This window comes from Eptatretus burgeri, chromosome 8 (assembly GCF_056783735.1).
Source record: "Eptatretus burgeri isolate ZD-2024b chromosome 8, Ebu_testis_v1, whole genome shotgun sequence".
Taxonomy (NCBI): Eukaryota; Metazoa; Chordata; class Myxini; order Myxiniformes; family Myxinidae; genus Eptatretus; species Eptatretus burgeri.
In genome coordinates this window covers 53,168,568-53,186,067 of record NC_140968.1, presented here as the reverse complement: position 1 = coordinate 53,186,067, position 17,500 = coordinate 53,168,568, and the positions used below count along the sequence as shown (strand labels likewise).

Here is a 17,500-nt window from a genome sequence, read left to right as displayed (position 1 = left end):
TTGGATCATTTGCTTCTGTGTTGTGAGAAAACAACATTCGTGCAGCCTCTTTAAGAGATATTCGTTCGTATGCCATTTCAATGCGACCAGCAATCTAATCCCAGATCATCTTGAGCTGCTGAGCATACTCTATGACATGCCGCAAAAGTTAGGTTGAGGGATCGCTTGAGGATGGGAGCTCTATGCTGTGCCACGCTATGCCGATCGGGTAGCCGAGCACAGTGCTTGCTGGCCTATGCGAGGACCCAAATTTGGATTTACCTCAGGAATAAGCAGAATAGAAGAATATAAATAAAGTTAGTGGTGTAAACAGACCTCGCTATGAGATCCCAGCAACACACGTCCCGTTGTCCTGCTAGACACAAGGGAAGGGACTATCTAAACATGCATTAATGGAATAACTGTATCGGGATCGCAATACGTTTGATGGCATTGCCTTGGAGGCATGCGGTTCCTCAAACCGCAACAGTGGAAACACTGAATATGAAGCCCAGATTAAAATTTTACACTGCTCTGCATCATTTTCAGCATTGATAAATCTTATCTTGAATCCCATACAAGTTTACTTTGTTTTTGGAGCACCAATGCATCTATAATTACCACATGAGCACAGCAAAAAACACGTAATTTTAACTTCATTATATGTTCAGCAATTCTCATACAATCGGTCGGCATTGATGTCTTCTCATCTGGACCCGTATGAATATGCAAAATGCCTCACAATTCACTACCCCGCAGGTAAATAGGTTTTATGACTTTGGAATACCCAAATTCGTATTGACACCTCTTGTGTGATGTCGGCACTTCTCAGAGTCATTATATGATCGCAGTGTGGAAAAAAGCAATGCAGAGTTGCTGTTGACCCCTTTGGGTTGGCAGCACACCGCCTTGGAGGGCCTACGTGAGGAGAATGGGGAGAGACAGTCCATGGAGCGATTGCTGTAAGTGTGTTTTTGTTCCTCCTCCACACATATTCGACCTGCTCTTTCGTACCTTGGTTTTCTGTTTTGTTGGTTTGGTTCTTGTTTTTATTTCTCTTTTGTTAATACAATGTCAAAGGAGTCATAAAAATGCAGAACATCAAAATGTACAAACACTATATATGCTTCTTGTGTACATCCAATCCCAATTTGCTGTGCAATAGCTATTTTCCTGTGTTTTATTATTATTATTCTCGACAGGATTGAGGCTCATGGAAGAGTGAGATGATCGAGGGTAGATTGTCAACAAACTGACAATGATGTAGTGGCGTTACATTTGGATTCGATAATCAGGAGGATGCATGAACAAGAAGTAGTGCTGTACCTGAACTGAGGTCCCGAACTCAAACTTGGTGAGGTGCAATTCTGAGCAGAGTTTGAGTCAAACCGGGTTTTGCTTCGGATATTTTCCTGTTCCATGAAATTAAATAGTTGCAGTATTTTGTATGTGTGTGCGGTAGAAATGTGTGTTTATATGAATCGAATGAGTTTCAAATGGTCATTTTGTTTTCTTTTTGTGAGTTTCAAAGCAAAATGTTACCATAATCATGCTTGCCAAGTGACATGCTTGATTGAAAGTGCTCAACTCGAAAGCCAATGGAACTGAGTGCTTGGCACTGCTTAAGAACGTGGGGGTCTTTCTTGCCTTGCCTTGCCTTGCTTTCCCTTGCCAAGCCAGGTGTTCTGTATCAACTGCTTTGCAAGCCGCTTGACAAACAGAGCAAGTGATCAAGGGAGGTACTTGGCAAGCGTTAAGCAAGACACTTGCTCAGGTGACATGCCCAAAAAATGGCCGCCGTAGTCGGATTCAAAACAATTTGTGGTTATTTCTTCAATTCTACTATCGCAAAGGACCATTTTGAAATGTTTAGTTCATACTTTTATTTTACTTCTACTTTTTATCCTAATTCTTTAAAAGCTACAAACTTGCAAAACCCCTCCACCCCTCTCCCCAAAATGCACAGTGGAAAGTCCAAAGATCAGCTTGAAATGAGGTTCCCCCTTATTACTCCCAATTTAATTATCTTTCTTTTACTCTTCATGTAGTTCTCTATAGCCGCTGCTAACACAATCAATTTATTTGGGGAAGTTGTCACAAGACGATCGAGTAAAACGGAAAACAACATTTGTTGTTGTTTGGACAACGAACAGCATATATACAGGACAACAACAACGGACAGCATTTGTTGCAATTGCAAGTGTGACAAAGTGTAAGACAATTGCAATTGTTTACATTGGAGGCTGCCATATTGTAAAGCGGTACCGAGCACTCCGTTCTGTTGGAATGCTTGCATGAGCGCTTTGAATCGAGTAAGCCACTTGGCAAGCAGTAAGTAAGCCACTTGCTAATGTAACACACCCCTGTAACCTGCAAGTATGAGAATTGGGTTAGGTAGGGTTAACGCAAAGATCCTAGGTAGTTATGAGGGGGGGGATGGAAAGATGTAGGGTGGTGGTACACCACCTCCTTGAATACCTGGAGGATAGAGTGGAATTGAACAACCTCAGGAAAGTGGTTCTAAAAACATGAGAAAATGGAGGTGCACACTATGTCCATTTTTGTTGAATTTCAGATTTTTCATGAAATCACATCTGGAGTTTCTCCTCTATCTCTCCATACAAGTCATAGCTCTCAGAGAAATGTAGTTCTTTAAAGAAGTTTAGTTCAAAGCAGCAGTGGCAGCTGTTGAGCACTGAACCAAAATGATTTGATATTCTCAATCGTGAAATTGGACATACTGTGTTCCATTTTTGGACAGAAGCAGTGGTGGTGGTGGTCGTATGGCAGCTTAGCTGCCGGGGTAGCAATCATTTCTTGAAGCGCGACTGTGTCGCTGATGCAGTACCCCTCTACCAGTACACACACTGGAATTGGTACTCATTTCGCAAACCTCGGAAGGATGGCAGGCTGAGTCAACCCCCTGGTGTATTAATTCAGCGGCCGGCGGGGCTTGAACTCAGGACCCGAGGATCCCAAGCCGCCACCCTGACCACTGAGCCAACACCAGGCTAGCTACAGAAACGGTGAGCCTGGATTTTGAGAGTTTAACCAGCAGGTAGGTTAGGCATGTATTCTGGAGGAATTTGAGAGGGACAGATTGCTCAAAAAATGTGGAGAGCTTGACTGGAGGGAGGTGGTAAGTTAACCGAGAAGCTGCGATCTCTCTGAGATGAGAGACCATGTATGCCACAGAGGAGGCAAAATTTACAAGTGGAGCAGGATGCCAGACTGTCTAATGCCCAAGATTTGTCCAGGGAAATGGTCCTGACGGTAGTGATTTGGGGCCACTAACCATTGAGAGAGAATCAGCAGCATGTCCATAGTTGAGTGACTGGGACAGAATCCAAAACTGATGGTCAGGGATCAGGCCATTTGAAAAGAGGAAAGACTCAGACATGAACAGTAATGATGGTTTATATCATTTTATGTGTAATTGGAAGCAAATGCACTGACTCTATAGTTGGAGGATATGTTTTTTGTTTATTTATCGGCACAGGTCTGCCTGCTATTGAGCATGCCCCATACAGTGTGCACGGATCCACCATTAAGCACGTGGCCAGCGCCAACGTGGCCACGCAACGTGGCCATTAAGGGCCTTTATCGGCTCACCTGGACTTTAGTCTGATGAGATGCGATGGAGCAGTGTCCGTAAGTCATTGAGTCTGTAAACACTTCAGTCATTATCGCATGAACCAAACACAATTTTGATGAAACTTGGCCACAACCTTCATATCTGATGACTAATGAATGTGTATTGACCACATCAAAATCTGTGCTCATTAAGGGTATCTACCAGGGGTGGGGTGGGGGGAGGGTTTGACTCCCAAAAATAGGTATTTGCTCTCTTCTCCAAAACTACACACACGATTTCAATGAAACGTGACCACAACCTTTATCACATGTGAAGTACCAAAGTTTGTTCATGGCATTAAAAAAAAAAAAATCAGGGTTTAAACTCTATGGCAGGGGTGGGGAACCTCTGGCCTCCGGGCCGTATATGGCTCGCGAGACCGTTTGATCCGGCCCACGAGGCAATTCACAATATGGAATAGGCAAAGCCTAGAAGCGAACGTAGAATTCGTCTTGCATTCGCTTCTTAAATATATCAAATTAAAGTCTTTTTCTATGAAAAAATAAATATTACCTTAACATTACCTTCACAACAACTACACTGCTTAGAACAGATAGTCCATGAGGCCGAGCCCAAAATTTTGGTCATTGGTACCAAACAAAGTGCCCTGTTCTCGTCAAGTATTTTTTTTTTTGTAAAGATGGGTCCCCTGGGGTATCAAAATCACTTGATAGCAAGGAAATATCTGTAGCTTATATCGTGTAATAGCACTGTTTATACGCGACCCCCTCTTGCACAAAATCGAAGATTTTCGATAATTTTTATACACCATGGATTTGAGTTGGGAGCATTTTATACTGTTAATATCCTTTCATGTGTATAATCTATATATAAAAAGAAAGCTCATGGAATACAGTTTATAGTCGTATAAACATAAGAAGAAAATGAAAACACTCACAGACAACAGACATGAAATACTGCGGACCCCTTGATGCGAAACAAATGTTTTTCTTCACTTCGAAAAAATGTGTCTTCCAACATGTAGAACGACATTAGAAACTTCAACTCAGGCACTATAATAACAGTACCTTGAATACATCTTAATATAATTTGAACCTTGTCAATAAATGACACCTTACATATATAGGAAACTAATTCTATCATAGAAAATATGTAATTATGTGCTTTCGACATCAAGTTGATCATTTGGTCCAGATTTCAAATGTCGCAGCTGTAACAAAAAAATAATAAAATACAAGGCATGTTATAAGACAAACACATTATTGTTGTTATTCAAACACAATTATGAAAGTATACAATCTTGAAATATTTGAACAAATAGTCTTCAGTTTCATAATCGTCTTCGCTGCTCAACTCCATTTCGCTCTCTGTACCGTCGTTCATTGGTTGGTTTTCACATGGGCTCAAACTACAAATGTCAGAACACTTCAATCCATTTGCAGCACAGACACTGAGGAACTCGACAGAACTTCCGACATTTGCAGGACAGCATCTCAAGAACAGCGTCGGGGGGCCGGTGCACCATCCATCCAGTCTACGGCTAAGTGTCTGTCATCACCATCGCCAACGAATTTCCAGCCATAGCCTGCAGGATTGGCCGTCTTGGGATCGTTCATAAAACTCTGTCTCCAAATTGTGGTTTGATAATTTGCTCGCCGTGCATGTTTTCCAAGACTATCTGCACATGGCGGTAACTGGTAGGACTCTTTCTCACCTTTCTTTGCACAAAATAGTTTGTACCGAAACTCGTTGACTGAAGCATCTCCAGATGTAGCATCATACATGGCACAAACAAAACGTTCCAATCGATCTTGAAGAGAAGACGAAAGACTCCACTATTGGCAAAGCTCCTTAAAGAGACTCTGGAAATTCTGATTTGCTTTGACCAGTTTGAATGCTTTCATTTTCCCACAACCTGCGAAGGCACTGACGGAGTCGCAACCAGTAAAAGCGTGCAATCCAATAACTGCCTCTGAGACATCAGATCCATTCATGTTGACAACAGCTGTGATGTCTATGTAATGTGTGCGAGTTTTAGTCCCACATTTCTGATAAAGAGGAGCAGTAATTTGTGTACAGAACGCCATGCTCAAATGGAAGACATCTGTGTCGTCAGCTGCACTTCCGGTGTCACTTGCGTGTTTTCCATGAAGCAGTACCCTCGTGTCTGCTTCTTCTTGCTGGCAGCAAAGCTCCGGTAAGTCTTCAACTGCTGAGTCAGTAATTTTGATGCACTTCTCCTTTGAGGTTACAAACATATGCTTTGACTGCAATGATGACCTTGAATGTGGTTGTTGCCATTCCTGAAACAGAAATTCAATGAGTTCAGTCTTGTCACTACTCTGCAGGTAACTTCTCCACTGACAGACAATTTGTTGGGAAGTTATATTCTTGAACTGTATGCTTGGATTCTTGCTTCATCTCGCTCTTTCGTGGTGTTTTATGCTGTGTGGTTGATACACATCAAACACTATGTCAATCCTAGTACTGTGTGCACCTTCTCTAATTGCAGAAAGAAGCAAGGTGTTTGCAATGTCTCCAAATGTTTTCTGGTCCCCCTTCATCTTTTGAGCCAAAGCCATGCCATCAATAATCGTGGCTGATGGTGTGGGAATGTTCTCTGCTTGTGCATCTTTTTTGTAATGCTCTGGCCAACACAGCTTTGTTTGTCTTCCTGATACTCCCATCTTCACAGGCTGGAGACCATGGCAGCGCACCTCGGGGATGTGCCAGGACATCTTTCTTATCCAGGTTCTTTCTTGTTTGTGCAATGAGTACCATTTGCCCAAACAACTTTCGGTCTGCTTTCAGAATCATTTCTTTTCCATTTGAAGAAACTTTCTTCTGCTTCTTGGTCACATCTGAAAAAGGTCTTGAGCCTCAGCTTAGGTAATGGATCATGAAATTTCACGACTGGTGGACTTGATTCGAGTCTTTCAGACTTAAAGCTCTGATTAGCTGCCTCACCACGCTTTTCTGCTTCTAGCAACTGTGGCAATCTGCCTTGTTGCAGCAGCAGCTGCAGACAGACTGACTAGTTCTTGTTGATTTTCTTCAAAGGGATTAACCCAGTTTTGCAGAGTTTCTACAACAGCATTGACAGCCAGTTCATCCTTTTAAATTCTGCTGTTCTGTAACTCGGACAGAGTTACAGAACTCGCCTCGAGTTCCCAATTTGCTGTGCAATTGTCAACATGTCCATGATCAGATTTGCCTGTGACATGTCTCGGAGATGACGCAAGAAGAATGACTGGTATTCTGCTGTAAGGAAGAACCGACTCACTGGACCAGGTTTGAGACTATACTTGCGCACTCCTCCCGCAACTTTTGTGTCACGATTGGCTGTCTCTTCAATTGTCTGGTCCAAGGGTACGTCAGCAAAGGGGTTCTTTTCTCCTAGTTGGACAGAAAACTCTCCTTCAAGGAAGTGTTGAAGCACTTCTGGATGGTCATTTCTGAGCTGGGACATTTCAGCGTAGTATACTGGAAGGTACCGGGCATAATTCTGTCGGTCATAGGCGAAGCACCAGACAATCATGCCACAAACTGCAGCCATGTGTAAATTCCAATCACCTTCTCTGGAAGAGCGAATTAGGGCCAGCAATACTCCCCCAACCATGTCAAAGTATGACATCCATAACGCTGAAAGAGGTCCATTGGTGTGCCGTAGTTGTTCACAATATTTCTCAAAGTGTTCCAGCCTCTGCAAGAACAATTCATGGTTCAGCGTCTCTTCATATTTGGAACTTTGACGAGAAGTGTCTAGAAGATTACTCAGTAATTCCAATAACTGATCGATCTGGTTCATCTGTGTCAGTTGTTGGTCCTTCAGCCATAGCAGAAATCCCACCCATAGCAATCTGAAAAGGGCCTCATATATGTATTTGTGCGTTCGGAGAGACCTGTTGTACTGCCTGCCATGACACTCGTTACAGACCCCTCTGCCACGATTCCTGCCTCAATGCAAAGGTCACGCAGGCCTGCATCCTCAAAACGTTTTCCAAGTATTCCCAGAAAGTTGCAGACCATATAAAAAGAGCCGAGGCGAAGAATTACTCCGGGATATTGACATCTGTGTTTCCACAGAACTTCTGCCACTTTGGAATAAAGGGCCTGGTCGAATACCAGTACAACCTCTTGAAGATGTAGGCTTTCTTTTACCTTCATTGACCTGTTCAAAATCTCAGCTGCTGTCGCCATGCTGGTTGCTGGAAAATTGATTGGGTTAAGATAGCCTAGGTTGTGCTGATGAACTGTCTGGTCCTGTCTCATAATGATGTTGATTCCTGTCCATCCTGGAATAATTTGGTTTCCGGGTGCATTTGCCGTAGAAGAATCCAGATCAAGTCCTTTCTGTGGATGGATTTTTGAGGAAGAGCATGGTATTCTTCAGCAACTGTTTTGCTTCCAGGTCCTTCTCTTTTCCCAGTGTTATAAATTGGAAGCTATTGTTCTTCATATTTGATGGAACGTTGCTTTTTCTTTTCTATTACAGGTCGTGCGATTCCAGCTAAGGACCAATACACCTTTTGTTGGACAATGATGCCATTGACCCTGTGGCTTGTTCCTGCTCCTGTTGCAGTTTCCTCGAGGAAATCTATATTGTTCCAAACGAGAGTGGAATATATGTAGGGGTTAACACAATCAGGAAGTGGGACAGAATCATCTGAGGATGAGGCTATTTTCTGAAGGCTCAAGGCAGTGTCGTTTTCCTCGAACAGTATATGAAACTCCATGCCCTAGTTTGTTCATTATCTGGATGATTTCCGAGTTTCCTGTCAGTGTTTTCACTGCATTTGATAGCAAGGTGTGCTTCGGTGGTTTCACACGACCACAGGTGACACTGTAGACCAGATCTTGGCCATATGAATCTACTAACAGTTGAATTTTCTACGAGGCACTGTGATAGCTTGGTTCACCTGAAAGGACACACGTTATGAAGATTTGCAGAAGTTTTGGTAATCGGAAGCCACTCCAGTTCACCAAAGCGGCGTGAAAGGCCACACTTAATCCTGGCGGATCTCTTTTATGGAAGATCGAATTATTTGGCCAGCTTTGATGACAACAGAAGAATCACCAGATGCTACTGCTGTAAGGGTTTCTATCTTGTCCTTGAGCTTCTGGTTCTCTTTCACAAGTTCGTAGATTGTGAGGGTGTGAGGGAATACGAGTGTTTTCCCTTTATCATCTTTACAGAAATGTAAAGTATCTGCAAATTCCTTTTCAATATTTCGTCGAATATGCTTCTTGGTGGATTCTTTGGTCATGGTGATCCCTGTGTTTGACCTCACCTCAACGACGATTGTTGTGAGATCAATCATCTTTAATACACGAGGATTCGTGAATAAATCATCACGGATAAATGTGTAGAGCAATTCGTTCGCATGTCTTTCAGCCTCGTTGTACAGGCAGTCTTCTTCGGCATCAGGAGACGCATCAGTTGTTGCAGTTTCACCACCTTTATTAGTGTACATGCGGTAACATGAGTGGTGGTAATGTGCCTCAGCGGCAACTAAGTCTCTTCAAGCAACTGCTAAGATCTTCGGGTCGCTCTTTTGCATTGCGCACTCCCGTATTCTCTTATCGCATCGCAGCTCTGTGCACTGTACAATTGATTCTCTTGTTCTTTGTTTTTTATACTTTTCTCTTTCACAGAATATGCATTTTGTTTCGTAAACCCTTGCTGTTGAAGGCTTTGACCTGGGAAGATGTTTACTGCTACCAAATACTGTGGTGTCACCATCATCAGGCCTTTCTCGATGTTTTTCTAAGAGCTGAAGGTCACGTTTCAATGTAAAGCGTGACCGACACTATCTATGGTAAACTATGTCGGGCACCTGTCCTTCTGATAGATTTTGAGCTTTCTCCAGCAATGGGACATGCTGACGTACACATGCAGCATTTAGCAATGTCTGCCATGATGAAACATCTTTTGGTGAAGTGAGCGGAGCTTGGGAATCTTCCTCTGGATAATGGATAACACAAAAAGGTTTAGATCTTTTGCTTGGTGGTGAATCTGTTTGAAAAGCGGTCTGTGAGTGCTCTTCACCACTGTTCGAGGATTGCATGCCTATTATTCTTTATGTTTGATTGGGATACCTGAAATAAAGCAACAACAATCATTTGTTATAATGAAAACAAACGCAACTTATTGCATGAGTGCAGTCTCAAATTACTACATGAAGCAAAAAAGTGCATTGCAACAGTACAGATTTTTGCATTTCAAGCCTACAGACAGACTAAGAAATGAACGATTTTGAATATATGCTATAATATGATTTGATATGTTAGAAAAACACATAATCTATTTCTATCTCCCACCAGTACAATATTTTAAAAATGTTCAGGGATAAGGCCACAACTCAAAACAATGGAGCGAATCATCACTTATACTCCAAACTGTAAAGAATTCCCTGTATAGATTACCAGACAAGTGATGGCCGAGTCCTGGTAGGCCTATTGAGTATCAAATTTCATCAATAGATGGATCAGCCACTGAATACTAACACCTCTACTAAATATTCTAAAACGTAACACAAGACACTAATATCGCTTTTTCATTTTGATGTATTCCACTTCTTTTGCTGCATGACAAGGAAGGGTTTGATTGCATCATGTATGGTTTTAATGGAATCCATATATATATATATATACATACATACATACATACATACATACATACATACATACATACATACATACATACATACATACATACATACATACATACACACATATATATATATATATATATATATATATATATATATATATATATATATATATATATATATATATATATATATATATATATACATAAATACATATATATATATATACATATATATATATATATATATATATATATATATATATATATATATATATATATATATATATATATATATATATATATATATATATATATATATATATATATATATATATATACAAACACACACAACAAAATCACTCCTTTTTGTGGACTATTTCCAAAGTTATGACACTTTTTGTATTTGCGCAATGTTGGATTTTACATTTCTGAAAGTTTCAATTTACTTTATCTATTTCAAGTAGTGTATATAACATCAGAGTAATGAAATATGCAGCTACATATGCATATTCTGCCATGTGGATTAAAATTTCTCAAATATTGAAAAACGACAGGAATTCAGCGTCGGTCATTTTGAATTTGGCTCATTCAACACTTCAGCTCCTCTGTTTTGCTTGCTATCATGCATTTCCACAACATAGAGGTCATAAGCTTTCCAATGATACCAAACACAACCGGGCACTAATTTGGTACCGACAAAGTGGTCAGCCTCATGGACTAAGGATCTCATCTGGAAAAAAAAATTCCTCAACATTACCTTCACAACGACAACTACACCGCCTAGAACAGGATCTCGTCGAAAAAAAAAATTAATACGAGAAGCGATCGTAGTATTCTTCTGACATTCACTTCTGACTTTATCTATAACTTGTTCACAACTGTATATGCAATTTCCGCTTACTTCGGCCTGGATTCGGGATCAGCGATCAAATAACGTAAATCATGATTAAAAATTATTTTTTGATGATGCGGGAGATATCTTTATTAAAATCAGTGGAGAAAATGTACACCATGTCTGATATTATTTGGGCCTTTCATGTCTCCGACGATGCCTTTATCTCTCAGCATGCATCATTCCTCATGACAAAAACCGGAAACAAAAAATACCCAGAAGCAAAAAAAAAACGGAAGCAAAAGGGTCATAGCCAACCGCACGGATTCCAAATTGCCATGGTATTGTGTTGTTGTTTCCTATTCTCTCATGTGCACGCGTTAAGTAATATTCACAAGATAGAAATAAAACCCAATCGTGTTTTACACCGCACAGCGTTTAAAATCAACCGGAAGCAAAAGGGTCATAGCCAATGACACGGATTCCAAATTGTCAAGGGTATTGTGTTGTTGTTGTTTCCTATTCTCTCATGTGCACGCGTTAAGTATGAAGCTCACTTCGTTTGCTAAAAATATACAACACAAAAAAAAAACTCCAGACCGATTATTTTTTTCCTAAAAAAATTAATTAAACGGACAGCTGTCATCTGTGTTTCACGTTCAGGGTCAGTGAATGCAGCATGTCCGTAACGTAATGTGTGATCGCGTAATCTCATGTCATCATTTCATTCAGTATATGCAAACATGGCGACTTACAAGAAAAGAAAGGTAGATGCGGAATGTCGCACTTTCCAAGAGAAATGGGCAAACGATTATTTATTTGTGGAAGTCAAAGACAAGCCAGTATGCCTAGTTTGTCGGGAAGCGCTCTCGGTGATGAAAAAGTCCAACCTCGAGCGTCATTGCAGCTCGAAACATGCTAAACTGGACGAGTTGAAAGGACAAATGCGCTTGGATAAAGTTAACGCTCTTCGGCGGAGTTTTGGTGCTCAACAAGCAGTCTTCATTTTAAGACCACAATCTGACCGATACAACACTACGCATGCTAGTTTTGTGGTGAGTGAGATAATCGCTAAGAAGCTGATGCCGCATTCAGAAGGAGAATTTGTGAAGGAGTGCCTTGTTGCCACTGCGGAGCTGCTCGCACTGGACAAAGTTAAATTGTTCCAAAGTGTCAGTTTGTCTCGAAGAACTGTCTCAGATGGGATTACTGAAATGGCACAAGATATTGAGAAAACACTGAAGGACACCGCAAGAGATTTCCAGTTTTTCTCTCTGGCCTGCGATGAGACAACGGACATAAACACTGCCAAACTAGCCATTTTTGTGCGGGGGATTACAGCTGAGTTTGATACGAGCGAGGAGTTGCTGTCTTTGCAAGCCATGCATGGCACCATCAAAGGTGAGGATTTGTTTGAGCAAGTTGTTTTGGCAATGAACAAATTCGAACTGCAGTTTGACAAGTTAAGTGGCCTGGCCACGGATGGAGCCCCAGCCATGGTTTGTGTGCAAAAGGGATTGACTGCATTGGTCAAAAAAGAAATGAGTTGTCTCAGTCTCGATCCAAGTGAGTTAGTTGTATGCCACTGTATTATACACCAAGAGAATCTGTGTGCACAGTACCTGAAGCTCAAAAATGTGATTACAACTGTCGTTTCCACCATAAACGTCATCAAAAGCAGATGGCTGAATAGCCGCCAGTTCAAGGAGCTACTGAGTGAACTGGAGTCAGAGTACGGAGATCTGGTTTACCACTGTGAGGTGCGGTGGCTGAGTCGTGGAAATATGTTCACACGGTTTTACTCACTGAGAGAAGAAGTGAAACAGTTCATGGAAATGAAGGGGAAACCTGTCATGGAACTCGGTGATAGCAAGTGGCTGTGTGATTTGGGCTTCATGGTGGACATTACCAAGTACCTGTCAGAGCTGAACATCAAGCTCGAAGGTCCCAACCAGCTTCTCAGCTCTCTGAAATCAAATGTGAAATCATTTGAAGCGAAGCTAAAGCTGTGGCAAGTGCAACTGGAAAGGGGAAACGCTGTCCACTTTCCCACTCTGCAAGAACAAAAGCCTGCTGTGACATCTGAATATGCTGCTGAGTGTGAAAAACTCCTCCAGGCATTTGGAGAGAGGTTCCAGGACATGAAAAGTAAACAAAGGGAACTGAACATATTTGCCAGGCTATTTAATGTGGAACCAGCTGATGTGCCTGACAACCTACAACATGAAATCATTGAGCTGCAAAGCAATGACGAGCTCAAAGCTAGGTACAACAACCTCCCTTTGCTCGAGTACGTGCTGAGGATTTTCCCATTCTGAGGAGACATGCACTGCAGTTTGCATCACTGTTTGGGACGACCTACAACTGTGAGCAGTTCTTTTCAAAACCGACTCTTGCAAAGACTCTGTTCCGCTCAAGACTGACTGACCCAAACCTGCGAAACCAGCTGCGTGAAGCATCATCATCACTACCACCTGACACCAAACGCCTCGCCAAAGAGAAACGGTTCCAGCCATCGCATTCGGTGAGTCCGATATACGTGTTCAATAATTTTGCATGGCCCTCGAAGGATGTTCTAAAAATCGAAATGGCCCTTGACAGGAAAAAGGTTCCCCACCCCTACTCTAAGGGGTCTGCGGGGGATTTGAGTGACTGTTGCTCCTGATTCATGTGAGCTTCAGGATGTGCGGTCCTATTTTCATGAATTGGAGCAATGTTTGCATACTTTCAGAAAGACAAGGAGGTAGCCAAAGGGGATGGACTCATTAAATTGAGCAAACAAAGGAGATACAAGCACAACAAAGCAGAATTTGAGAACCTGTCACTGATACCTTTTGGGTTGCAGAGTTAAAACCAGAAAAAAAACCTTTACATTCTTGGGTGTGAAAGGCAGTGGGTATGAGGGGTAATATGGGTTGGGTAAGCAAGATGTGGAGGCAAACACCGAGTTGAGACATTCTTCCTTGTCTTGAGGTGAGTGAGGAATGGAGCGGGGTAAACACAAAAGAATGTCTGGCCAAGCTACCAATAGGACGTTTTGGAAGGTGACTGGTTGGAGATTTTGTCCTTGAGATTAGCAAGACATATTTTGGTTTGACTAAGGAAGGACACACACTTGTTGCATGCCGAATGTAGTGATCTGAAGTAGTCCTCATTACTCTCGCCAGAGGAGAGGGCATTGCTTTTGGGTCTGTTTGTTTCTCTGCACAGAACTTTAGTAGTGTTCTTTGCAACTGCTTGTTGGATTGACGCAATTTTCACCACAGTAGCAACTACTCTTGTGGAATGTTGAAATGATAATTACGATATCATTGGTCACGTGGTGTGGCGGCAGCCATGTTGGGGGAAAGAGTAAAAACTTTGGACCTCTATCTCCGAAACCACACCAATGAAAAAAAAATTGAAATTCAGCACATGGCAAGAAAATTCAGCAAGTACTCATCAGAGAATGTTTGGGGTTTTTAACAATTATTTGGTTTTTATGATGTCAAATGTGCCTTTGTTATGTCATAATTGCATAGAACACTACATCTGATCAGTATGCAAATTTTTGAGGGTCATTTAGACATAAATTGGGCCACAGAAAAAAGATTGATGACATTATTGGTTACATGGTTTGGATTTACTCAAAAATCTTCAAAAAAAATCTTCTCCAGAACAGCAGGACAGATCGAGGGGAAATTTCACAAATATTCCACAAGCCTTGGTTATACCAGGGTATTCACGAATAATTATAACCAGGGTATTCAATTATAATTGATAGATCACATGATGGTCTGGCCGCCATATTGAATTGAGTGAAAATCTTGGAAAAAAAAAAATTCTTTCTCTTGTACCGCTTCATCGATCAATGTGAAACTTCATAATTAAGATAGAGTATTTATGAGGAATATATATTTTAAGTTTCAACCTGATCGGACACATGGTCTGACAGCCAAAATTTACTTTTTTGATCTGTGTTTTTACTTTTGTTTATTTTTTATTTTTTATTTATTTATTTTCCTCCTTTTGAATAAGGTTCATTTAGCTGTGCCTGGATGGGTTTGAGGGTGGAGGACGAGTAGCTGAAACCAGAATCCTATCCAGGTTCCTCCTGATGACTTTATATTTGCTTTGTGCTTGTTCAGGTTCCTTCTGATGACTCCCATGCAGGACGAAGGAAGACAAAATAATACATAGCATACTGACAGTATTTACTCCATTTGATTTGAATTTATTTTAAACCCATTCTGAATTCAATGTAATAATAATAAACGTCATGGGTCGAGGTCAAGTGTCCGATCAAAGCGGGACATCTTCACTGCCAGCAGTGAAAAGTGGCACTTCTAATTATGTCTATTATTAATTACGTAACACACGAGTACCCAAATGCCGCACAAAACTGCACAAACACTACACAAAGCAAGTCCTGATGAGGGTCTGCAATCTCTGATTGCTCTTTTTCTTGTTTGGGTTTGTTATTCAGACCGAGCTATTACTGTTAAACCACAGTTTACATCAGGGATGCATTCATGAAAGGTCTGACAAATATCGAAAGTATGTAAATGAATGCAATTTTTAGCAGAAACAAATGGAATAAGTGGGGATGCGTTCCTCACAGCACCACATCACCAGTTATATTTTGCTTTTTACCGAAAGAACATATTTTAGAGTTTTCATTTTTCTTTCCTTTGGTACCTCTTCTGGAAGCAGTCAAACCAGCCATGACTTGCAATGAATGTCAGCATTTTTATAGATGGTACGCACCGTAGTCGGAGGCACACTTCATCACCCAGCAACAGAAACCACACGTTCACCAGCATCCTTTTGCAGAATAACCTCTAATTTCACCTCTTAAGGTAACACTTTTACACTGCTTCTTCACGACTCTACAGTTGAGTACATTTATTTATGCACGACACAAAGTAGTTTGTGGACATGGTTGGTAGAGGCGAGGATTTAGGTGATTGATACGATAAAGGCTGGATGCTGTCAGCGACATAAGTGTGGGTTGGGCCGGCACAGATCTAGTGGTGGCATGAATAAAGTGATGACGTGCTGTTGGACCCTGGCATTTGTGGTCCTGCTTTTCACGGACCCCACATATTCGTGGGTCATGAAGTTTGACGATTCCTTTTAGTGTGCTGGTTATTATGATTATGATTAAACCACAACAAACTAAATTTCACTCGCATTTAAAACGCAGTGACTTGTTTTTCATTAATCCTTCGTTGTCTCCCCAGCAGTTAGTGAAGAGGGAAGGTTTCTTGTCGTCGGGTCTCCTTGGCTTTAAAATGGCGTCGTCCTGCTGTTCCGTTTGTTGTGTTATCCTGATTTGTTCTGTGTGATCGCTCTTCCATGAGCTGAGACTATTTTTATGAAAAAAAAAAGCAATGTCCCGACGTTTGTAGCATTTTTCAAGAACGTATTCCCCACAAATGTTGGGGGTCTGACTCTTTGAAAAACCATATAAAAGGGGAGACATAAATAGGGGTATTACTGTTCTACTTTGTTGTGTTGATTAAAAAGACAATACCTGTGTTAACATTGATGCAGTGCCACTGCACTGGTTTTTCTCGCTGAATTGCTGACTGTGCAACCCCTCCCAGCACCAGCCAATCAAAAGTTCCAACCTAGACCACAGTGGTATGGTTTTGTTCCCAATCTCCAGAATTTTCTTGGCGATTTACATAATTTACACATACCCATCTTGTAGCTCTGACATCAATGGAGTGCCCCATGGCACCACGAGCATAAGGTCCTTCCACCCTCAAGTTGTAAAGGACTCGCAGCTGATTTCCTTCACCACAATGTTTGCACAGCTGTTCCAAATCGATGAATGGCACTTCCTTGTAGTGCTGAAACATTGGACCCTTTCTACCGAATACGTTCTTTAGATCCAGACAAAAGGCAACAAGGATGAGATAAAACGAGTATTTGCTGCATGAGGCATTATATAAGAAATACATTCTATTTCGACTAAATTCTATAGATCTACTTTTAATATACATCAATGAATCTTATCATACCCAAAATATATTATTTATTTATTTATTTATTTATTTATTTATTTCTTATTCCCGATGTTTGCACTGCTCATGTTTGTTACCCCACTGATTTAATTATTTTCCGGTTTTCCTTGTTTTTGTTTTGTTTTTTATTTTGTTTTTTTTATTTGCAATCACCAACTACATGATACCGTCAAACTGTCACTCATCACTGGTTCTGTCTCAACCATATGTTTTTTGCGCAATCATCATCCCACAATCACCATATTTTATAATCCTGGCAGACCATGTACTGCAAAACCAAACTTTGCCCAATTGCAAGTGTGGCATGACTCAAAACAACCATATTGCCTCTGCACAAGTCGTAGTTTCATTTTGTGATTTTCCAACATTGAGCGATATCTTGTAAAATGTTTAATTAATTTTCATATTTTAGGTTAACAAAACAATACATATAGCATGCTCATCTTCGGTGATTATAGTATAAATTTTTT

At 41.0% G+C, this 17,500-nt stretch overlaps 1 protein-coding gene across 1 annotated transcript in view; it reads left to right on the top strand.

Moving 5' to 3' along the window:
- Positions 1 to 17,500, top strand: part of PIKFYVE (phosphoinositide kinase, FYVE-type zinc finger containing) — a 199,576-nt gene that overhangs the window by 56,360 nt on the left and 125,716 nt on the right. Inside the window, exons 15-22 of the mRNA XM_085890455.1 lie at positions 812 to 941; positions 3,479 to 3,493; positions 5,580 to 5,771; positions 6,235 to 6,325; positions 7,544 to 7,719; positions 9,230 to 9,354; positions 11,752 to 13,309; positions 13,438 to 13,543. Of these exons, the coding sequence (XP_085746581.1) occupies positions 812 to 941; positions 3,479 to 3,493; positions 5,580 to 5,771; positions 6,235 to 6,325; positions 7,544 to 7,719; positions 9,230 to 9,354; positions 11,752 to 13,309; positions 13,438 to 13,543 (2,393 nt within the window). The remainder of the gene's footprint in view (positions 1 to 811; positions 942 to 3,478; positions 3,494 to 5,579; positions 5,772 to 6,234; positions 6,326 to 7,543; positions 7,720 to 9,229; positions 9,355 to 11,751; positions 13,310 to 13,437; positions 13,544 to 17,500) is intronic.